At 41.8% G+C, this 21,639-nt stretch overlaps 1 protein-coding gene across 2 annotated transcripts in view; it reads right to left on the minus strand.

The window, feature by feature from the left end:
• Positions 1 to 13,613, minus strand: part of gfm2 (GTP dependent ribosome recycling factor mitochondrial 2) — a 16,438-nt gene extending 2,825 nt beyond the window's left edge. The window contains exons 1-16 of one of the 2 annotated variants that reach the window (XM_051696539.1): positions 9,486 to 13,613; positions 9,280 to 9,361; positions 9,125 to 9,170; positions 8,927 to 9,024; positions 8,687 to 8,812; positions 5,971 to 6,059; positions 5,404 to 5,492; positions 5,218 to 5,278; positions 4,952 to 5,137; positions 4,688 to 4,768; positions 4,419 to 4,567; positions 3,799 to 3,939; positions 1,981 to 2,080; positions 1,488 to 1,754; positions 1,094 to 1,262; positions 52 to 231 (exon numbers count right to left, since the gene is read on the minus strand). In XM_051696539.1, coding sequence (XP_051552499.1) covers positions 52 to 231; positions 1,094 to 1,262; positions 1,488 to 1,754; positions 1,981 to 2,080; positions 3,799 to 3,939; positions 4,419 to 4,567; positions 4,688 to 4,768; positions 4,952 to 5,137; positions 5,218 to 5,278; positions 5,404 to 5,492; positions 5,971 to 6,059; positions 8,687 to 8,812; positions 8,927 to 9,024; positions 9,125 to 9,170; positions 9,280 to 9,361; positions 9,486 to 9,521 — 1,900 coding nt within the window. In that variant the 5' untranslated portion in view covers positions 9,522 to 13,613. The remainder of the gene's footprint in view (positions 1 to 51; positions 232 to 1,093; positions 1,263 to 1,487; positions 1,755 to 1,980; positions 2,081 to 3,798; positions 3,940 to 4,418; positions 4,568 to 4,687; positions 4,769 to 4,951; positions 5,138 to 5,217; positions 5,279 to 5,403; positions 5,493 to 5,970; positions 6,060 to 8,686; positions 8,813 to 8,926; positions 9,025 to 9,124; positions 9,171 to 9,279; positions 9,362 to 9,485) is intronic. The other variant, XM_051696540.1, reaches the window with a different exon arrangement.
• Positions 13,614 to 21,639: the final 8,026 nt, after the last annotated feature.

The raw sequence follows: 21,639 nt of genomic DNA on the forward strand, positions 1-21,639 counted from the left end.
TATCTAAATATACAGTATATGAACTATAGTTCTAGCAACTAGTTCTGTTACCTTGGAGGTATGCACTTTGAACTCCGTTTTCCACTGCCTCTCTGACATCAGCAGGGAGCTGGGCTTGTACTTCCTTCTCAAAGGTGATGTCACAGGAAGTGACAGACTCTGTCCAAGCATGGACTGTAAGCTCCACATTAACAACATGCCTCTTATCTCCCAGGGTACGATCTAATGTGTCTAAAAATGATCACAACAAATACAGCACTTGCAAAATACCTTAAACATTATCATTTATGCTGTGTAGAAATATAGGCATTTTTGTTCCTTATACCTAAAACCTATCCTTAGCACAGCAAAAACAAACTACCTAGAAGTGAATGGCAAGACAGACCTTTTTCACACTCGATTGCAGGGTAAACTTCAACAGCAGTGAATGGGAGATCACAGCAAATATTATTTTCACTTGCCCATTTGCTCCAAGAGCAATAGACAAAGTCCACTATGACATTAAAATAACTTTCCAGAAGAGGAAAAAATAGAGAGTGGTGGATTAAGACACCAAATTAAGAGAAGATGCCAAATTCTCAGCAGCTGTAATAAAACCCCACTCGTTACTAATGGTAACTCGTTTTTTAAAACTAATTCCAGGGGAATATAGCACAAATCACAATGTTATAAATTTACACTCAATATTAAAATTTGCTATATTTACATTGCTAAATAAGGCAGAGATGCATCATCACAGTCTGTGGAAAAGGTCTATTGATTAAGCAATGTTGACATGTGATACACATGACTTCTGATGCAGGACACGACTTGTCACATGCGTTCTGTTCTCAGTTTCATATCATATTGTTTTTTTTAATTTTTTTTTATGCCTGGTCCTCACTATGGACAAAGTTCATTATAACCATCTGACATACTGAGCCATAAAACAGTAAAACAGAACATTTACAAAACTGATGACCAGTCATTGTGAAATAACTAACACCCTCTGTAATGTTTGACCATAAACAATCTATTTGATTCTATTAAATGTTACTGTAAACTACCGTAGAAGAGAAAGTTTGCATTATTGGGAAAATATCAAGACACTTACTTTGGTGACACTGATTGGCTGATGCCTCACCTGTGGCAGATGCTGATTGGAGGATGGTCTCTCTGTAGGCTACCTGCAGTGGTCCTAGTTGGGTTTCAATGTTGTACTCTCTCTTGATGCGGTCATGGATAATCTCAATGTGCAGCTCCCCCATGCCGCACAGTATCGTCTATGTGCAAGTTTGAATTTGTGTCCATGTGTGAATAAATGAATGAATTGTGGAGTGAGAGAATTAATGTGTGTGTGTGTGTGTGTGTGTGTGTGTGTGTGTGTGTGTGTGTGTGTGTGAGAGAGAGATTACATTAACAGGTTTTCCTATGCTTTGTTTTTGTTTGATCTAGAACAGGGGATTTCAAACCACTGTGCAAATGAGTGCTAGCAGTTCCTCATTTACCTGTCCAGAGTCGGGGTCTGTTCTGACTTTTAGACTGGGGTCTTCCCTCTGCAGGCAGCTGAGCGCATGCTCCAGATCTGCTTGTTTGGCCATAGAAGGAGGTTCAATAGAACAGAAGAAGACAGGCTCAGGGACTTCCACCCCTGCAAGCACCAGACTGTTGCTCTCCCTGTGCGAGTCCCTCTCGCTCTCCGTTTCCGCATGAGCTCTCTGCACTGCAGCTGCCGCAGAGGCTTTGGAGGAGACTATGGTGTCGCCCGTCACTGTCTAAAAACACACAATTACAGAAAATCCTGTTAGTGAATCCAACCATGTTTCCAAAGAAGTAGGAAATCATATGAGTTAGGAAAACATGAGGGTGAGTAAATGATGACAGAATTTTCATTTTTGGGTGAACTATCCTTCTGGGCCTTTCCAACTTGTGGAACATGTTTGGCAGGGTTTTTTTTTTTGGCCACACATGTTCCAAATTTGTGTGAGAAAGTGGAGTTACCTGTTTGAGTCCCACCGTGAGCGCAATGTTTCCTGCTGACAAGGAAGGGATCTCTAAGTGCTGATCGGCAAAAGGTAAAAGAAGACGACTCATTCTCTCCCTGGAGCAATGAAAACACAGAAGAATGATCTACATTTAAAGCAAACATTTTGACTCTAGAGTTGAAGTCAAGAATACAAAGAATGTCAGGTCAAAATACTTCCTTGTTAACACCATATTATTGTGTCTTCCCTTTAAGTTTAAAAAAAAATAAATTATTTGGTTGTGTGTACTGTCCTGTAACAGATTAAAACAGATATCTATTTTTGTACACAGGTTGACACCACCATGATATTAACATCAAGTCAGAATTTCCATCACAAAAAAATACAGGACATTTTTTAAAAGCAAAGATCTATCTCTGAACTCCTTTATAACAAGTCCACAATATTGTACTTTGATGATTTGCCATTTTTATTTTTAAACACCATACAATTCGTTCAGGTATACTAATCCTAAATATTTTGTACTTATGTCATTTAGCCACATCAGACTTTGTGAAAAGACCGTAAAGGAATATTCCGGATTCAATACAAGTTAGGCTCAGTAGACAGCATTTGTGGCATAATGTTGATTACCACAAAAAATTATTTCAACTCGTTCCTCCTTTTCTTAAAAAAAATGAAAAATAAATAAAATAAAAAAAGAAGCAAAAATCGAGGTTACAATGAGACACTTACAATGGAAGTGAATGTGTCCAATGAAAGTGAATGGGACCAATTTTTTGGAGGGTTTAAATGGCACAAATGTGAAGCTTACAATTTTATAAAAGCACTTGCATTACTTTTTCTGTTAAAATGCAAGTATTATTTGAGCTGTAAAGTTGTTTAAATCATAATTTTTACAGTCATTTTAGGGTTAGGTGGCATAACATTGTCATGGCAACGAAGCTGTAAAATTGGCTGTAACTTCACACAGAAAAGGTAAGTGATTTTATCACACTAAAATCATGTTGACACGCATATTGTTTATGTCTTGTGGCTATACTTTGGAAAACATTTTAACGTTCAAAAATTGGCCCCATTCACTTCCATTGTAAGTGCCTCATGGTAACCCAGATTTTTGCTTTTTTTTTTTTTTTTTTAAACAAAAAGGAGGGACGAGTCAAAATACATTTTTGTAGTAACCAATATTATGCCACAAATGCTGTTGATTTAGCTTAACTTGAACCCAGAATATTCCTTTAAAACACAAAACACTCCAAATGAAAATCCAAAATAGCAACCTATTACACAGCCCAAACAGAGATATTAGCCATGCCCTTCTATCAAGGGGAGCCTACAAGGTTAGCAAAGCAATACAAGACATGGCAGTCCCATAGACATTCTATGGGCATACACTTGCAAGGAGACCAAAGGCCGTTTTTTTTTTAATGGATGTCTATGGAGGAGATTCTTGAGTGTGCTGAATGAACTGGTTGTGTGAGGAAACAGCTCATCACTTAATGAATTGACTGCCTTTTAGCTAATCTTCAGCATGTTTTACACTAAACAATCCTTTTGGGATTAACTAAGTGTGGAGTTACTACGATAAAATTGCTGTTTTATAAGAGAAGACGCTGACAATTTTGTGAAAGGTAGGTGTCAGTTTACGGCTCTCCCCATTCATTTGTATGGTATCCACAAACAGTGACTTACTGTTGTAACATGCTAGTTGACCGCTACGCTCTCTCCTATGGTAAAAACCTGGAGCTTGTTATCTCAGTATAGAAGATCTATTATATTAGGGATCAGTCTGTGGTCACAAAATCACTTCCGGAAATATCTTAACTGAACCTACGTTCCATTCCTGTTGATGTTGTACACAGCTGACTGCGCCTTCATGCTTCCTGAGTAGATTCTAACAAACACCAATGGACCCCTCTGCTTGTCATGGATCACTTTAAATGCCAGTGCACACAGATCATCCTTATACCAGCGCCTGGACAGACACATACATGAACACCGAGAGCAGGGTGATACCAATATCATAATGACTGTGATAATCCCTTTGAATACTAATCTTAAAGGAATAGTTTCCCCCCAAAATTACAATTCTGTCATAATTTACTCACCCTCATGTTGTTTCAAACCCCTATGACTGTCTTTCCTCAGTGGGACACAAAAGTAGATGTCTGGCAAACTGACAGCCTCAATCACCATTCACTTTCATTGTTTGGAAAAAAGATGCAAATAAAGTGAAAAGTGACAAAGGCTTTCAGTCCTTAGCATTCTGCTAAACATCTCCTTTTGTGTTCCACGGAAGAAAGTAAGTCACATGGGTTTGGAATAACATAAGGGTAAGTAAATAACAAATTGTCATTTCAGAACTATCCCTTTAATTAATGCTAAAATAATGTATAATCATGCAAATGATCATGCTTTATTTTCATGCTTTATTGCAGAATAACTGACACTCACACAAGGTCATGGTGCCTCTCATTGGGGGCGGGGAGATACGCAGTGATGGCATCCAGCAGAGGTTGAACCCCTTTATTTTTCAGAGAGCTTCCACATAATACAGGCACTCCCTTACGAGCTAATGTCACTCTCCTCACTGCCTCCTGCAACTGAACACACATACACTCAATCTGAATGCAGTACTCTCATTCAAAGCCAAGTGTATAAGAACCAATAAAGAAACAATGAGAAAACAAGAGCACATGTACACACAGCCAGTGTATTCTTACCTTCCCTGCAGGAACTGCATCAAAGTTTTCACTGTACTCTCCCAACAGCAGCTCAGCAAACTCATCATCAAGATCTGCTACCTGTCAAAACAGTTCCCACTTGTCAATCAATCTGTATACTCAAGTTCCAACTGAATCTCTACCACAGGCAGAGGTGGTAAACATTCTGTAAGGTTTTTTGTGCCATTTGCGAATAACAAAATGACACCAACTGTATCAGTATATATTCTGTTGTTATCAGATACACCATGTTTTGTTCTTCACCTGTTCAATCAGGGTTCCTCTGGCCTCCTTGAAGGCCTGGAGCACTTCCATGTCATCTGAGGACTGGAGGGCTCTGATCTCATAAGCACGACCATCATCTGTTAGTGAAGTCCTCTGCCACATTATTTTCTGCTTAGTGATCAAGTCCACAAATCCTGTGAAGCCCTTCCCTGAGCCAATAGGGATCTGCAAATTTTAACAAATATCAGGGCTGATAACCATTTTCATTGGTAACTAGGGTTGGTTACAATTGTTACAAAGGTTACCTGAAGGAGAAGAGGGTTGGCCTTTAGTTTGGTCTTTATGCTGTCTATAGAGTAACTCAGGCTAGGAGGAAAGAGTGAAATTTGGGACAATAAACTTGACACTGTTGCAACTTCTTAAATAATGTGTTAATGTACTGTATGTGCTAAACTGTGTGAGAGGCTGAGAAATGAGTGTGAAAATGTTACCTAGCTGCAGGTTTGTCCATCTTGTTTAGGAAGCACACACAAGGGATTTTATGTTTTTCTGCCTGCCGCCACACGGTCAGGGTTTGAGCCTGAAAATCAGACCATAAACAAAAGAATACAAATCTGTAATTATTCTATTTATGACAAGAAAAATGTTCATTTTTAATATAAAATTGTATAATAATTAAGGTTGACAATCGATTACATTTTTAATTGAATTAATTACATGATGTGATGATTAATCTAATTACAATTAATTGCTATACCATTATTTACTGCAAAAGGCCCCCTTTATTATTAAGAATAATATTTTTTTTTTTTTAAATGTAATATAAGCCTAACTGATTTTATAATTCAGATAATTCAAATACATCACATCATATTGTGACAACAGACACATTTAGACAACACAAAAAGTGGCTGACTGCCCCCTACTGCATCAAGGTAGTAGGAAAATTCCTTTTCATGGAATTTTGCGTTAATTTTCTGAATGCGTTAATTTTCAGATAATTGCACTAAATGAATGCGTTAAATCGACAGCCCTAATAATAATAATTTCCAGCTGACCTCTACACCAGCAGAGGCATCAAACACAGCAACTGCTCCATCCAACACTCGTAAAGCTCTCTCCACCTCCAGAGTAAAATCAACATGACCTGAGAAAAGAAAGACAATACATCGTGATAGTATAGATGTCTAAACTGTTTAAAGGAATGTTACTGGTTGAATATAATTCAAGCTGAATCAACAGCATTTGTTGCATAATGTTGATTACCCCCGAAAATATTTCAAATCGTCCCTTGTTTATTTAAAAAAAAAGTTGTGGTTACAGTAGGGCACTTACAGTGGATGTGAATGGGACCAGTACATAAACATAAAAACACAGTTTAAAAGCGTAGTCACAAGCCGTAAACATTAAACATGTCTGCATGATTTTAGTATGACAAAATCATTTACAAATCTTATCCGTGTACATTTTTATTCAAAATTACAACTTCGTTGTCATGCTGCCATAATGCCTGCAAACACTGTAATCTGGTAAACGCAATTACACCAATAAATCCCTGATTTTATTACACTAATATCATGTTAACACTTTCAATGTTTATGCCTTGTGGCTGTACTTTTGCATTTTAACATTTATGGACTGGCCCCATTCACTTATATTGTAAGTGTCTTACTGTAACCGCAATTTTTGCTGATTATATATATATATATATATATATATATATATATATATATACATACATACATACACACACACACAGTTGAAGTCAGAAGTTTACATACACCTTAGCCAAATACATTTAAACTCAGTTTTTCATAATTCCTGACATTTAATCGTAGAAAACATTCCCTGTCTTAGGTCAGTTTGGATCACTACTTTATTTCAAGAATGTGAAATGTCAGAATAATAGTAGAGAGAATGATTTATTTCAGCTTTTATTTCTTTCATCACATTCCCAGTGGGTCAGATGTTTACATACACTGTGTTAGCATTTGGCAGCATTGCCTTTAAACTGTGTAACTTGGGTCAAATGTTTTGGGTAGCCTTCCACAAGCTTCTCACTATAAGTTTCTGGAATTTGGCCCATTCCTCCAGACAGAACTGGTGTAACTGAGTCAGGTTTGTAGGCCTCTTTGCTCACACATGCTTTTTCAGTTCTGCCCACAAATTGTCTATCGGATTGAGGTCAGAGTTTTGAGATGGCCACTCCAATACCTTGACTTTGTTGTCCTTAAGCCATTTTGCCACAACTTAAAGGTATGCTTGGGGGTCATTGTCCATTTGGAACACCCATTTGCTATCAATCTTTAACTTACTGGCTGATATCTTGAGATGTTGCTTCAATATTTCCACATAATTTTGTGGAATGCCATCTGTTTTTTTTAGAAGTGCACCAGTCCCTCCTGCAGCAAAGCACCCCCAAAACATGATGCTGCCACCCCCATGCTTCATGGTTGGGATGGTGTTCTTCGGCTTGCAAGCCTCACCCTTTTTCCTCCAAACATAACGATGGTCATTATGGCAAACATTTCAATTTTTGTTTCATTAGACCAGAGGACATTTCTCCAAAAAGTAAGATCTTTGTCCCCGTGTGCACTTTCAAACTGTAGTCTGGCTTTTTAATGGCGGTTTTAGAGCAGTGGCATCTTCCTTGCTGAGCAGCCTTTCAGGTTATGTCGATATAGGACTCGTTTTACTGTGGATATAGATACTTGTCTACCTGTTTCCTCCAGCATCTTCACAAGGTCCTTGGCTGTTGTTCTGGGATTGATTTGCACTTTTTGCACCAAACTATGTTCATCTCTAGTAGACAGAATGCGTCTCCTTCCTGAGCGGTATGATGGCAGCGTGGTCCCATGGTGTTTATATTTGCGTACTATTGTTTGTACAGATGAACGTGGTACCTTCAGGCGATTGGAAATTGCTCCCAAGTATGAACCAGACTTGTGGAGGTCCACAATTCTTTTTTATGAGGTCTTGGCTGATTTCTTTTGATTTTCCCATGATGTCAAGCAAAGAGGCACTGAGTTTGAAGGTAGGCCTTAAAATACATCCATGTTACATCTCCAATTCAGTACACATCAGAAGCTAATTGTCTAAAGGCTTGACATCATTTTCTGGAATTTTCCAAGCTGCTTAAAGGCACAGTTAACTTAGTGTATGTAAACTTCTGACCCACTGGAATTGTGATTATAGTCAATTAAAATTGAAACAATCTGTCTGTAAACAACTGTTGGAAAAAATTGCTTGTGTCATGCACAAAGTAGATGTCCTAAACGACTTGCCAAAACTAATATTAGTTTGCTAATATTAAATATTTGGAGTGGTTAAAAAAAATGAGTTTTAATGACTTCAACCTAAGTGTATGTAAACCATTGACTTCAACTAATATAAATACATATATATATATACATATATATATATATATATATATATATATATATATATATATATATATATATATATATATATACATATATATATTAACAAGGCACAAGTTGAATTTTTTGTTGTTGTAACCAACATTATGCCACAAATGCAGTCAATTAAGCTTAACTTTTGAACCCAGAACATTCCTTTAACAGTACAGAGGTTGTGTTTTTTACACTTTAATTGCACTCTGCTGTGTTTCCATAAAATAATGGGCAAAGATCTCATTTCAGGGGGACAACAACAAATAGGAAATTTTCTTTACAATTTTGCAATGTTTTTTAAAAGTTTGGAAGAAAGTAGGTGTAAATGAGTGTGTAAACATGCTTGATGACCTGTGTGTACCTGGTGTGTCTATGAGGTTAATCCTATGATCCTTCCAGTCAAAGGTTACAGCAGCTGATTGGATAGTGATCCCTCTCTCCCTCTCCTGGGCCATGTAATCAGTTACAGTATCACCATCATCCACATCTCAACACATAAACACAAAAATCATCATGCCACAGGAAAATAATCACAGATTAATCAAAGGTTATGTGGGAACATGTACAAACACATCCACAAGCTAACTTCATAAAGTCTCACCTCCGAGAGCTCGCGTGTATCCAGAATAGTAGAGCATTCTCTCCGTCGTCGTGGTCTTTCCTGCATCTATATGTGCCATGATGCCAATGTTACGAATTCTAAACAGGAACATAATGATAAATATCATTACACATGCATAGAGATGACTGCAGTGGATTTTCTCAACACACAGCACTTATAAACACTCAATTATCTTACTTTGAGATGTCTGGGTTGACCGCCGCTCTAGGCGATTTCACATCATCTGCAAGAAAAAACGTTGTGAACAGTGATAGATTAGTCTGCTATTTGCCATCAACAAGACTTAGACTATATATTTTTTATTGACCACAGCTTGCAAAACTTTCCTTTACCTCGAAAGAAGCTGTAATTTCTTTTCCATGTCACTCTCCATCTGTATGTCAGCGAGGACCCGTTCTTCAGGTGTCTGATGCACTGAAGGGAATGAATGAATGTGTCAATAATGTCAATTCTGTGATTTGGCAGGCAGGTGAGGGTCAATGACAAATGTCTACTCGCATGATACATTCATTTGACAGACATGAGAGCACAGACTTACTCCTCGCAGAATGGGGATCGCTACACTCCAATGCATTTTCAGGATGAATGTTTGATTGAAGAGTTAAAGCTTCAGTTCCTCAGTATGACACATGTGCATGTACAAAGTCACGTTGAGACCGGGCTGGACATTTCATTCATCAATACACTTGATGGATGTGCCGACTTATCTGACGATACGATAAGATAAATCAGTCGTACAATTTTCTCACTGAACATATGCTGAACACGATGAACAGACAGCTGTAAAAAGCATTTAAATCCATTCCAGTCGGTGACATTTTATCAATGCACACATTTTGGTGCATCTGTAAATAAGTCCGTTAAAAACACGAATGAACAGCAAGAAGTTCCGAGCACAGCGCGATGTAATGAAGATTCAGGAGTTTTACAATTTTGACATTGTAACTGTTTAAAATAACAGTTTAATAAGTAAATGTAATAAAAACAGTTTAATATTCTAAACTACCCATCCATCCGTCCGTCTATCTATCTATCATTTCATTTGTGTTAAAAGGAAGACACTGTTTTGAGAAGCATTGAACCCACATTGCCACACACTTCCGCATACCAGTAGGAACACTAGAACATGGCCACTTTGGATCTACATCTCAAAATGTGAATTATTTAAATTAATCAGAACCTTACCTTTTCCAGTTTATGAATTTATGATATATATTCTGAACTCGAGTATATGGGCTGCAGCCAATTCTGGCCTTCAAACCCACATATAGAAAACCAAGCAGCCCTTTGCTTTACCCACCCAGCCACCTCAACTAACCGTAGATTAGGGTAATAAAAACAAATCAACTGCTTTTGCGGAGTTAGATTGGGTTTGAAACCAAATTATTGAACACAACAGGCACCAAAGTTATCAACTCTTTACCCACTCAGCCACCTAATCAGCACTCGAGTACACGAGTGACCAGAAACTGGTGTTACTGTGAGCATGTCACCATTGTGTCCTTGAGTGAAGCATTTAGGGAAGGCAAGGCGAGTTTTTTTTTTTTTTTTAGATTAGCACACTTCATACGCAATGGCAATTCAAAATTAAAAAAAGGATAATTTGATTTAAAAACGTATTACAATAATAATAAAAAGGAAGGAAAAAGAATACAGAAATAAAATGATCTAGTGCCATCGATAAAGTGCAGCACAGTGCTCAGTTGGTTTAAGATACTTGAATAAAATAAGATCAAATGTAACAAGCAACTAAACGAGAGCAGATATTTGCATCTGTAACAAAGCACTGCACAAGGTCAATGTGGAAATGCTTTCTCATTGTGGCAAAACATCACAATCATGCTTTAACCGCAACTGTTATCAAGAGGCCTCATGTTGTCTTTTGTTAGGTCTACAAAGTACAGGACAAAATATTTGAAAATAAAGCAAATCTATCTCTGTATAGCAGTAATTTGACATATGATAGCGCCTTAGGCAAAGGAATGGAGGAAAACTAGCCTGATTGGCAGTATGATTGTGATTGGCATATCAAGTATTGTTTTGATACTAGAGATTAGTATTAGAGAGTGATTCGAGAACAAGGATGTGCTTTACCATTGAATTCCACAAGGAGACGACACAGTTCATCATGACAGAAGTCGAACACAATAAATCTTTGTCTCAACTGACCTAAAGTAGTACAATATGAATACCGTATTATTCATAATGATTTCATATAGATTTATCGGTTATGCTTCTGGTCAATGCAGAGTCATGTTTGATTAGCCTGTGCTCTCTGTATTGGTTAAATCTGTATGAACTTCACACGTAATGTGGAAAGGTCACTTTGGCTTTGCAGTGAGAGATCTATCAAAACTACAGGTCACAAATCACAGTTGTGAGATTCATTAAAATTAAAACAAACAGGGGTGAATCTTCAGTTTTCTTCTCTGTCCCTTAGGTTGTTTACAATCGGCTAATGCTTACAAATCATTATAATTTGAAGGACACGTTATTATACAGCATGAAACTCTTTGAATACTTCCCCTAAATTTTAAAAGTGCTGAAAAGTGAAATTTGCTATAATTTCACTATTTTGGGCTTGTAAAGGTTCCCCGGAGTTTTAAACTTCCCTCTACAATACATTTCTAAACAGCTGAAATCATGGAAATTCTACTTTGCAACTTGACCTAAAGGTCAAGATCTGATCTTTACTCCAGGACAAAATGATAGTTGTTTTATCATAGATAAAACATAGTTTGAATGTTTTGTTTTTCAAGATTACTAGAAGTAAAATGTGCCTCTTAATAAAGAACCACACCAAGTGTTACAAGAGATGTGTGAAAAATTTCTATTTGAATTGTGTTAATGAATGTTGTTCCTCAGACTTGATGGGTCAGTGACAGACACAGAGAGGAACAGACTAATATTGATCGAGAGACAGAAGTGGGCATGCTATGTCAGTGTAAGGAGGCAATAATTACATACTGTACTTCATCTTTAAAATAACGTTAAACATGTTCTGTGTAAAGAACTTGATTGTGTGCTGAGAACAAGGCCACTTCTTTCTAAATCTGTTATGCAGAAGTTTAATAAGGAAGTGCACAGACCACCGAGGGCAACACTTCTTTATCATTCTGGAAAAGCCAAAACTTACTTCTGTATTTCAAAATAATTAACAAAAACAACAGTGAAGTGGTTTAGAAAGTGTCACAGCAGAAATATTTTTACTATTTCAGAAACTTAACATTCCCAGTTTGCAAGCTGTCAAACAAAGTACCTAACTTCACACAGCACAAAGTAGGACACTATAAATAAACTGTGGACCTAATACATCTTCCTTTGATGGTCACCATACCAACTATCAATATACTGTATATTTGAACACATGTGTGAGATCACACTTGCTAGTTGTTTCGGGCTAAAGATTAATAGCATTATTTATGTGAACATGTGTTTGTGTGGGTGTATCTGGGATATCATGTGTTCTCCCTTATGCCTTCAACACATGGGCTGTAGAACAGTTGCAAGAAAATTCCTTAAATGCCCAAAGAGACAACTGAGGGCATATTTTGCTGCTGACTAACATTTGTATTAAAGCACTGAATTCCTTGTACACTTAATATGCATTCACATTTTAACAGAGTAGCCGATCCGTTTCATAGAAGAAAGTTGTTCCCTATCTGTCACTCACTTGACGTTGTGTCGATGTAGTGACACTAGGGGTCACTCTTGGGAGCCCGAGACACCTCTGGTCTTTGATAAAAGGCCAATGAAAGTTGGCGAGTGGTATTTGCATGCCACTCCCCCGGACATACGGGTATAAAAGGAGCTGGTATGCAACCACTCATTCAGATTTTCTCTTCGGAGCCGAACGGTAATGCTCACTGAGCTGAATTCCCACGACTGTTCATTCACCTCTGCTGGATCTGATGGCGCATTTCAGCCGCTTCTCCCCCCCTCTGCACTGGTGCACTGCAGAGAATGCCCCTGGGCGCTTCGGCAGAAATAAGAGTATATTATTTCTCTAAAAGAGCGGCACATACGGAACGTCTTTTTAAAGACGCGTCTTTTTAAAGATGCCTTTCCAACTGTGTGTTATTCCTGGTTGCGCTCGTTATCTCTCGCCTTCTGACGGTCACGATCACTGTCTTTTGTGTCTGGGCACTGCTCACGTGGAGAGAGCGTTCGTGGATGGTCATGTACTCCTTGCGAGGACATGTCCATGGTAACGATGCGCCTTTGTAAGAAAGCAACCCACCCCAGAGGCTCCCTGCCTCGGTCCTTTTACCCACGGGTATGAGGCCAGTGCGGCTAGCACTGGGGGCGATTTGGGGACCCCAATGGGACCGCCTCCGCTGGGTATCCCCCCACGGACCTCCCATTCCCCAGCACGCTCGTCTGCCCCGATCGGGCTTCCGGATGAGTCCGCTGGCTCGTCTCACGACGAGTTCGACCTCTTATTCGGAGCCCGCGAAAGTGATGAGCTCTTGAGCGCAGCATCAGAGAGCGGGCTCGTCCAGTCGGACGCAGAAGCCTCAGCTGGGCTCCTCCCTTCGAGGACGATTGCCCAGTCACAGGCTGACGCGGAGATGATGACATGCTTTCCCGGGCAGCCATGAGCATCGGCTAGAGCGGAACCCTCCTCTCTTCCCTGAACCCTCGCGGCTTGATGATTGGTTCCTGGGCCTTTCTTCCCGGAAGTGCATGAAGAGCTGACAAGGTCGTGGGAGGCACTTTTTAATCTTTTCAGCTTCCCCGCCCTCACTACCCTCGACGCCCGCAGAGCGCCGCCACCTGGTGCCCAAAGCCCCAATCCAAGGCCTGTAGGTTTACACCGTCTCTGACGGCCAAGGCCTACGGTGCCGCTGGACAAGCCGCCTCCGCCCTGCACGCCATAGCCCTCCTGCAAGTCCGCCAAGGCACTAAAGGAACTGCACGAGGGTAGTTCCGCCCCGGGATTGATGCAGAAGCTACGCTCGGCGACCGACCTCGCTCTCGGAGCGACGGAGGTCACGGCGCGGTCTCTCAGGCGGACGATGTCCACATTAGTGGTCCAGGAGTGCCACCTTTGGCTCAACCTGGTCGAGATGGGTGAGGCCAACAGGACACGATTCCTTGCTGCCCCCATCTCCCAGGCTGGCCTATTCGGCGACACCGTCAAGGACTTTGCCCAGCAGTTCTCGATGGTGGAACAGTAGACGGAGACTATCCGGCATATCCTGCCCCGGCGTGGCTCAAGATCCTGCACCCCGTCTGCTCGTTGCCAAGGGCATCCCCCTGCAGTGACTGCACCGGTTCTGCCGCAGCCCGCCCCTTTGCCCCGGCCCCGGCGGAGCCCACCGCAGGACCGCGGCCGCCCAGAACCTGTGAAAGGCTTCAAAGCGCCCTTGAGACGGGCGACCCAGGGACGACGAAACCCGCTGCTCTGGAGCTGGTAAGCAGACCTCTCCATCTTTTTGTTACCTTTGCATTTAATTGCACTGCATGCCCAAGTGGCTGCAGTACTCAAGATTTCAGCAAGAGCGGTTTCCTTTTCCCTGGGTCACGTATCTGGTGTGCACGGCCGTCATCATGACCACCGTCCAACACTCTATTTGGCAGGTTTGGCACTCCAGCGGTGGTCTCCCGCCCCTGAATGCCCAGCTGTGGCACAAATCTGCTTGGGTGGTCACAAGGAGCCAGGTAAGTGCTTCAATGTCCCTAGACTCAGCACGGCCACAACATGGTGTGGCACCTCGAGCTCCGCCCCGCCATGAGGCCCCACCTGCCGGTACGTCCGACGACGTTGTCCCTTTGGTCCCCCTTGCGCAGAACTTGGACGCGTGGCTTGTGCTTTCCAATCCGTCGCGATGGCTGGTCTGGACCGTCTGACTCGGCTACGCAATTCAGTTCGCCAGGTGTCCACTTCACCTTGGTGAAGGACGAAAACGCTGCTACCTTGCGCGGAGATCGCTACCCTCCTACGGAAGGGTGCAATAGAACCTGTCCCTCCGGCCAAGATGAAGAAGGGGTTTTACAGCCCCTACTTCATCATACCGAAAAAGGCCGTGGGTTGCAGCCAATCTTGGACCTGCGAGTACTGAACCGGGCTTTACACAGACTCCCGTTCAAGATACGGAAGCAAAAACGCATTCTGGCGAGCGTCCGGCATCAAGATTGGTTCGCGGCAGTAGACCTGAAGGACGCATACTTCCACGTCTTTAATCCTTCCTCGACACAGACCCTTCCTGCGGTTTGCATTCGAGGGTCAGGCATATCAGTACAAGGTCCTCCCTTTTGTCCTGTCCCTGTCTCCTCACATCTTCACGAAGGTCGCAGAGGCAGCCCTTCCCCGCTAAGGGAGGTGGGCATTCGCATTCTCAACTATCTCGACGACTGGCTAATCCAAGCTCACTCTCGGGACATGTTGTGCGCACACAGGGACTTGGTGCTCTCACACCTCAGCCGACTAGGGCTTCGGGTCAACTGGGAAAAGAGCAAGCTCCTCCGGTTCAGAGCATCTCTTTTCTCGGTTTGGAGTTGGACTCAGTCTCTTTGACAGCGTGCCTCACGAACGAGTGCACCCAGTCGGTGTTGGTCTATTTGAAGGCGTTCAAACAGAAAACAGCGGTTCCACTGAAACTTTTTCAGAGGCTCCTGGGGCATATGGCATCCTCAGCGGTGGCCACCCCACTCGGGTTGATGCATATGAGACAGCTTCAGCACTGGTTTTAGACTCAAGTCCCGAGATGGGCATGGCGCCGCGGCACACATCGCGTGGTCATCACGCCGGTCTGTCACCGTCTTTTCAGCCCTTGGACCGACCTCTCGTTTCTACGGGCAGGTGTTCCTCCAGAACTGGTCTCCAGGTGCGTCATGGTCACGACGGACGCCTCCAAAAATGGGCTGGGGTGCTGTTTGCAATGGGCACACAGCCGCCGGCTTGTAGACGAGCCCGCGACTGCATTGGCACATCAACTGCCTCAAGTTGTTGGCAATTCTGCTTGCCCTGTGGAGGTTTCGGCCATTGATCCAGGGCAAGCACGTGTTAGTTCAGACAGACAACACGGAAACGGTAGCATGTCAACCGCCAAGGCGGTCTGCGCTTTCATTGTATGTCACAACTCGCCCGCCATCTCCTCCTCTGGAGTCAGCAGCACTTCAAGTCGCTGCGAGCCACTCACATCCCGGTCAACCTCAACACTACAGCGGACGCGCTGTCATGACAGATTACCCTCAGGGGAGAGTGGAGACTCCACCCTCAGGTGGTCCAGCTGATTTGGAGTCGATTCGGACAGGCACAGGTGCACCTGTTCGCCTCCCAAGAATCCTCCCCACTGCCCGCTCTGGTATGCCCTGACCGAGGCCCCCTCAGCATAAACACGCTGGCACACAGCTGACCCCCTGGCATGCGCAAATATGCGTTTCCTCCAGTGAGCCTACTTGCACAGACCCTGTGCAAGGTCAGGAAGGATGAGGAGCAGGTCGTCCTGGTAGCACCCTACTGGCCCACCCAGACGTGGTTCTCGGACCTCACGCTCCTCGCGACAGCCCCCCTGAGGAAGGACCTTCTTTCTCAGGGACGGGGCACCATCTGGCACCCACAACCAGATCTCTGGAATCTCCATGTCTGGCCCCTGGACGGGATGTGGAAGACCTAAGCGGTCTACCACCTGCGGTGGTAAACACGATCACTCAGGCTAGGGCTCCCTCTACGAGGTGCCTGTATGCCTTTTAAGTGGCGTCTGTTCTCTAAGTGGTGTTCTTCCCGACGGGAAGACCCCCAGAGATGCGCAGTTGGATCAGTGCTTTCTTTCCTGCAGGAGAGGTTGGGAGGCCTTCCACCTTGAAGGTGTACGTTGCCGCCATAGTAGCACACCATGATGCAGTCGACGGTAAGTCCTTAGAGAAGCACGACCTGATCATCAGGTTCCTAAGAGGTGCCAGGAGGCTGAATCCCTCCAGACCGCGCCTCGTTCCCTCATGGGACCTCTCTGTAGTTCTTCAGGGTCTACAGAGAGCCCCCTTTGAGCCTTTGCAGTCAGCCGAGCTTAAGGCACTCTCCTTGAAGACTGCCCTCCTGACTGCACTCACTTCCATCAAGAGGGTAGGAGACCTGCAAGCGTTCTCTGTCAGTGAAATGTGCCAGGAGTTCGGTCCGGGCTACTCTCCCGTGATCCTGAGACCCTGACCGGGCTATGTGCCCAAGGTTCCCACCACCCCTTTTAGGGACCAGGTGGTGAACCTGCAAGCACCGCCCCAGGAGGCGGCAGACCCAGCCCTGTCATTGCTGTGTCCGGTGCGCGCTTTATACATCTATTTGGAATGCACGCAGAGCTTTAGAATCTCTGAGCAGCTCTGTCTGCTTTGGTGCACAGCAGAAAGGAAGCACTGTCTCCAAGCAGAGGATTGCCCACTGGCTCATTGACGCCATAACTATGGCATATCACGCCCAGGACATGCCGCCCCCGGTAGGGCTACGAGCCCATTCTACCAGGGGTGTAGCGGCTTCCTGGGCCCTGGCCAGGGGTGCCTCTCTAACAGACATTTGCAGAGCAGCGGGCTGGGCAACACCCAACACCTTTGCAAGGTTCTACAACCTCCGGGTGGAACCGGTTTCGTCACAGGTAGTGGCACGCAACAAGCGGATAAGCCCGGGATAGCCAGCCGGGTGTATCGCTTGCACATAGTGCCTTCCACCTCCTTTTGAGCTGAAGACGTGCGCCATTAATTCCCAGTAGTGTTCACAAGTTTGTTCCCTGGTTGACTTCCTCCAAGCCGTGTGGCAGTCGAGTTTTCGGAGAGATTCGCTGCCGGCCCAGTACACGTGCTAACTAAGAGTCGTGTTCTGGGGCAGGTGCTCCGCATGTGGCGGTTCCCTGTAAGGCTAACCCCATGCAATATGTATCTTCCGCTAATTCGTTTCCCTGTTGGCAAACTGCGTCTTCCTTGGGCAAAGCCCCTCTGCTCCAGTCTCCATGTTTGTAGTAACTCCTCCCCCATTGGGCAGGATCTACCTTGAAGACTCTCCACATGGTTGGAAAGACCATGTGACGTATCCTTCCACTTAAATATCCCCCCCTCTCTTTGGGAGAGGTGTGGTCTCTACTGTGTCTTCCCCTTGGGAGGGACACCCCCCGACTAGACCTGGCGGCCCAGTCAGATAATCCCCCTTCTTTTTTAGGGAGTGGAAAAAGAGAAGGTGAAAAGAGGCCACTACTGGGTTAAGCCTGTCTCTAACTCGAGTAGTCGACTTGTCCCCAAAATGGGCCATTCGACACTCATAACTATGTTGGGGAAGGTTACGTGTCGACCTGGTGTGCTGGCTATGAGGCACACAGTAGTCTGCCCACCACACACCGCCAGTTTACATAACACAGTTCAGCCATTTGTGGCGTTTTGTATAGGGACCCCTAGTGTCACTACATAGACACAATGTCTCGTTCCCTCCATCAGGGAACGGAGGTTACACAAGTAACCATGACGTTTTTCCTACGGTTGCTGCGTAGTGCGAAACAAAACAACTTAATTGAACTTAATTGAATAAACGGTTATAAATCAGCAATGAGTATTCACATATGACTATTTAAATGTTTGAGTGTGAAAACCATGACTCCGGGATGTTAAAATCACATGCTAGAGACATCATTGCATGATGACGTAAAAGAACTGTTGAATCCGTTTTTGAACCGGTTCATTGAAACGAACTGTCCAAAAGAACAGGTTCACGGAAATGAATCGGACTTCCCATCACTAGTAGGTACCCAGGGTTGGGAGGGTTACTTTTGAAATGTATTCCACTACAGATTACAGAATACATGCTGAAAAATGTAATTTGTAATGTATTCCGTTAGATTACTCAAGGTCAATAACGTATTCTAAATACTTTGGATTACTTCTTCAGCACTGGTAGATTTTTTCACTTGTTCTGACTATAAAAACTCTGCCAGTACAGTAAGACAAAATACACATGTTAAAAATACATTCTCTGAAAAACCTAAATATGCAGTGTTGTTTCTAAAACAAGATAAATCAAATTGATCTTGTTTTAAGGATTTTTAGATATTTTTTACAGGAAAACAATACAAAAATTATTCTCAAAAATATGATTTTTGCCCTAATATCACAGGTCTTACAAGAAAAAAAGAAATTAGGATCCAACGTGAATTTTCTTGATAAAAAAATATGATCGTGCCTGGTAACGTGCATGTAAAATGGCTAGAAATAGCATTTTAGCTTAGCGTAAAGCTGACAATTTACACAAGGTTTATTTCTATTTCTTCTGCTCCAAACTTGCTTCTCTGTATGCACGTATGACTGTAACGCATCATAAAGTGTTTCACCGCTGTTCAAATGCACTTTGGATCGCATCAGAAGAAAGGATTAAATATTAAATGAAACAAATGACAATAAAATGCAATGTAATCTCTTCAGTAATCAAAATACTTTTGAATGTAACTGTATTCTAAATACCAATGATTTAAATTTTAACTGTAGTGAAATACAGTTACTTATATTTTGTATTTTAAATACGTATTCCCGTTACATGTATTTCGTTACTCCCCAACCATGTAGGTACTATAGCTTCTCACCTGATTGGCTGTGTGAATGAAACCTAGTTCTTTTTTCAGGACTGATTATATCAAAATCCATGCCAAAAGTCACAGACTAAAAAACTAAATCATTTGGAATGTTTTCTCTCTTGGGAAAACAGTTACAGGAAACTTTATAACGGAGTAAAAACAGCAAGCAGGAAAAGTTCATTTTAGGTACGATGTTCATCTATGGTCTCATGGTTCATCTAGTGCACAAGGGACCATTTTAAAGTCCACAAACTGCGCTAAAACTAGAGCCCGACCGATATGGGATTTTTGAGACCGATACTGATTTTAGAGAGGGAAAATTCACCAATTACCGATGGTGGCCGGAATGAAAACAGACATTTTTCTATGTGGATTGTGCACCGATTTTGCACTGATATGACTATGCAAAGGTACTCAGAAGGCTGCTTTCTTAAATATTTTTATCAAAGAATATTAGACATTATTATTATACATTGTCAACAAATTCTAGAAATGAACACTGTATGTTCAGTATCAGTCAAATGCTGACCATTAAAATAAAGAAAAAAAATAAATAAATAGCCAAATATACATCAGTACTGTATGTTTAGTATCAGTCAGTTGCTGACCATTAAAATAAAGAATAAATAAAAATAAAATAAATAGCTAAATAAACATCAGTACTGTTTAATATCAGTAAAATGCTGACCATTTAAATAAAGAATAAAATAAATATCTAAATAAACATCAGTACTGTATGTTTAGTATCAGTCAGTTGCTAACCATTAAAATAAAGAATAAATAAAAATACAATAAATAGCTAAAACATCAGTACTGTATGTTTAGTATCAGTCAAATGCTGACTTAAAGAATATATAAAAATACAATAAATAGCTAAATAAACATCAGTACTGTTTAGTATCTGTAAAATGCTAACCGTTTAAATAAATAAAAATAAAATATCTAAATAAACATCAGTACTGTGTTTAGTATCAGTCAGTTGCTGCCCATTAAAATAAAGAATAAATAAAATAGCTAAATAAACATCAGTACTGTTTAATATCAGTCAAATGCTGACCGTTTAAATAAAGAATACAAATAAAATAAATGGCTAAATAAACATCAGTATTGTATGTTTAGTATCAGTTAGTTGCTGACCATTAAAAGAAAGAATAAATAAAAATAAAATAAATATATTTTATATAAAATATAAAATTTTATTTTACTATTTTAGGCTATTTTATTACTGCCAGTCGATTAGGGGCAGATTGTAAAACAAGAAGCATTTACACCTGCCGAGACAGTGGCAGCGGTGTTACACCGTATTCTGCTATAAAAGTTCGGGGGAAACTTTCAACGGTGGAAAACCGGACTTTTAAATATTATATTTTTATAAATGCAACGACTGGAATTGTTCGGTTGAAGGGGGCACCAAACTGTGAATCCTGAACAAAACAGTTGGGTGAATACGTTTACACATTAGCTTCCACTCAACAGACAAGCAATGAAAGTAGCTACGTGGTTAGCTATAAGCTCGTTGTCACGGAGAACAAAAGATGGACCAGCATTGCGTCTCACCAACTACGTAACAGCATAGCGTGAAATCAACAATCAACAGACACAATCCACCACTGCACCGTTGTCTGCTGAGCTGCAAAAAGGTGCTCTAATGTTTACCTTTCAATCTGCTACATTACTGACTGCACTGACAAACTATAGCTGGCTAACAGCAAACAGACGAGTGACATGGTTGTCAGGGAAAAGGTTAACGTTATATTAGTTATATTGAAAAGGGGAAATGATGGGGTCATTGTTTATGAACTTTTCCAATATGTATTCCACAAACTAGTTAACAACTTACCAAAAAGACACCGCTCAACTCCATACCGCTTAACTCCGCCCTGTCTGCAGAGCCACCATCAGCTCAGAGTCAGCTCTGTAAACAATGGAGTCCTAAAAAACTACGTAATGACACCAATTCTAAAGCATTGTTTTCTGCATTATATGTTCTGATATAAATCCAAGTAAATCTTAATTTAATATTGATTCGGAATTCAATTATTTTAGAAAAAACACTACTAAAATTCATCGACATAATTTTTACGTTACAAAGGTTGTAGCAGGCTGCCAGTGGTGTGAATGACTAACTTACATTTAAAAAAAATAAAT

This window comes from Myxocyprinus asiaticus, chromosome 4, assembly GCF_019703515.2.
Source record: "Myxocyprinus asiaticus isolate MX2 ecotype Aquarium Trade chromosome 4, UBuf_Myxa_2, whole genome shotgun sequence".
NCBI lineage: Eukaryota > Metazoa > Chordata > Actinopteri > Cypriniformes > Catostomidae > Myxocyprinus > Myxocyprinus asiaticus.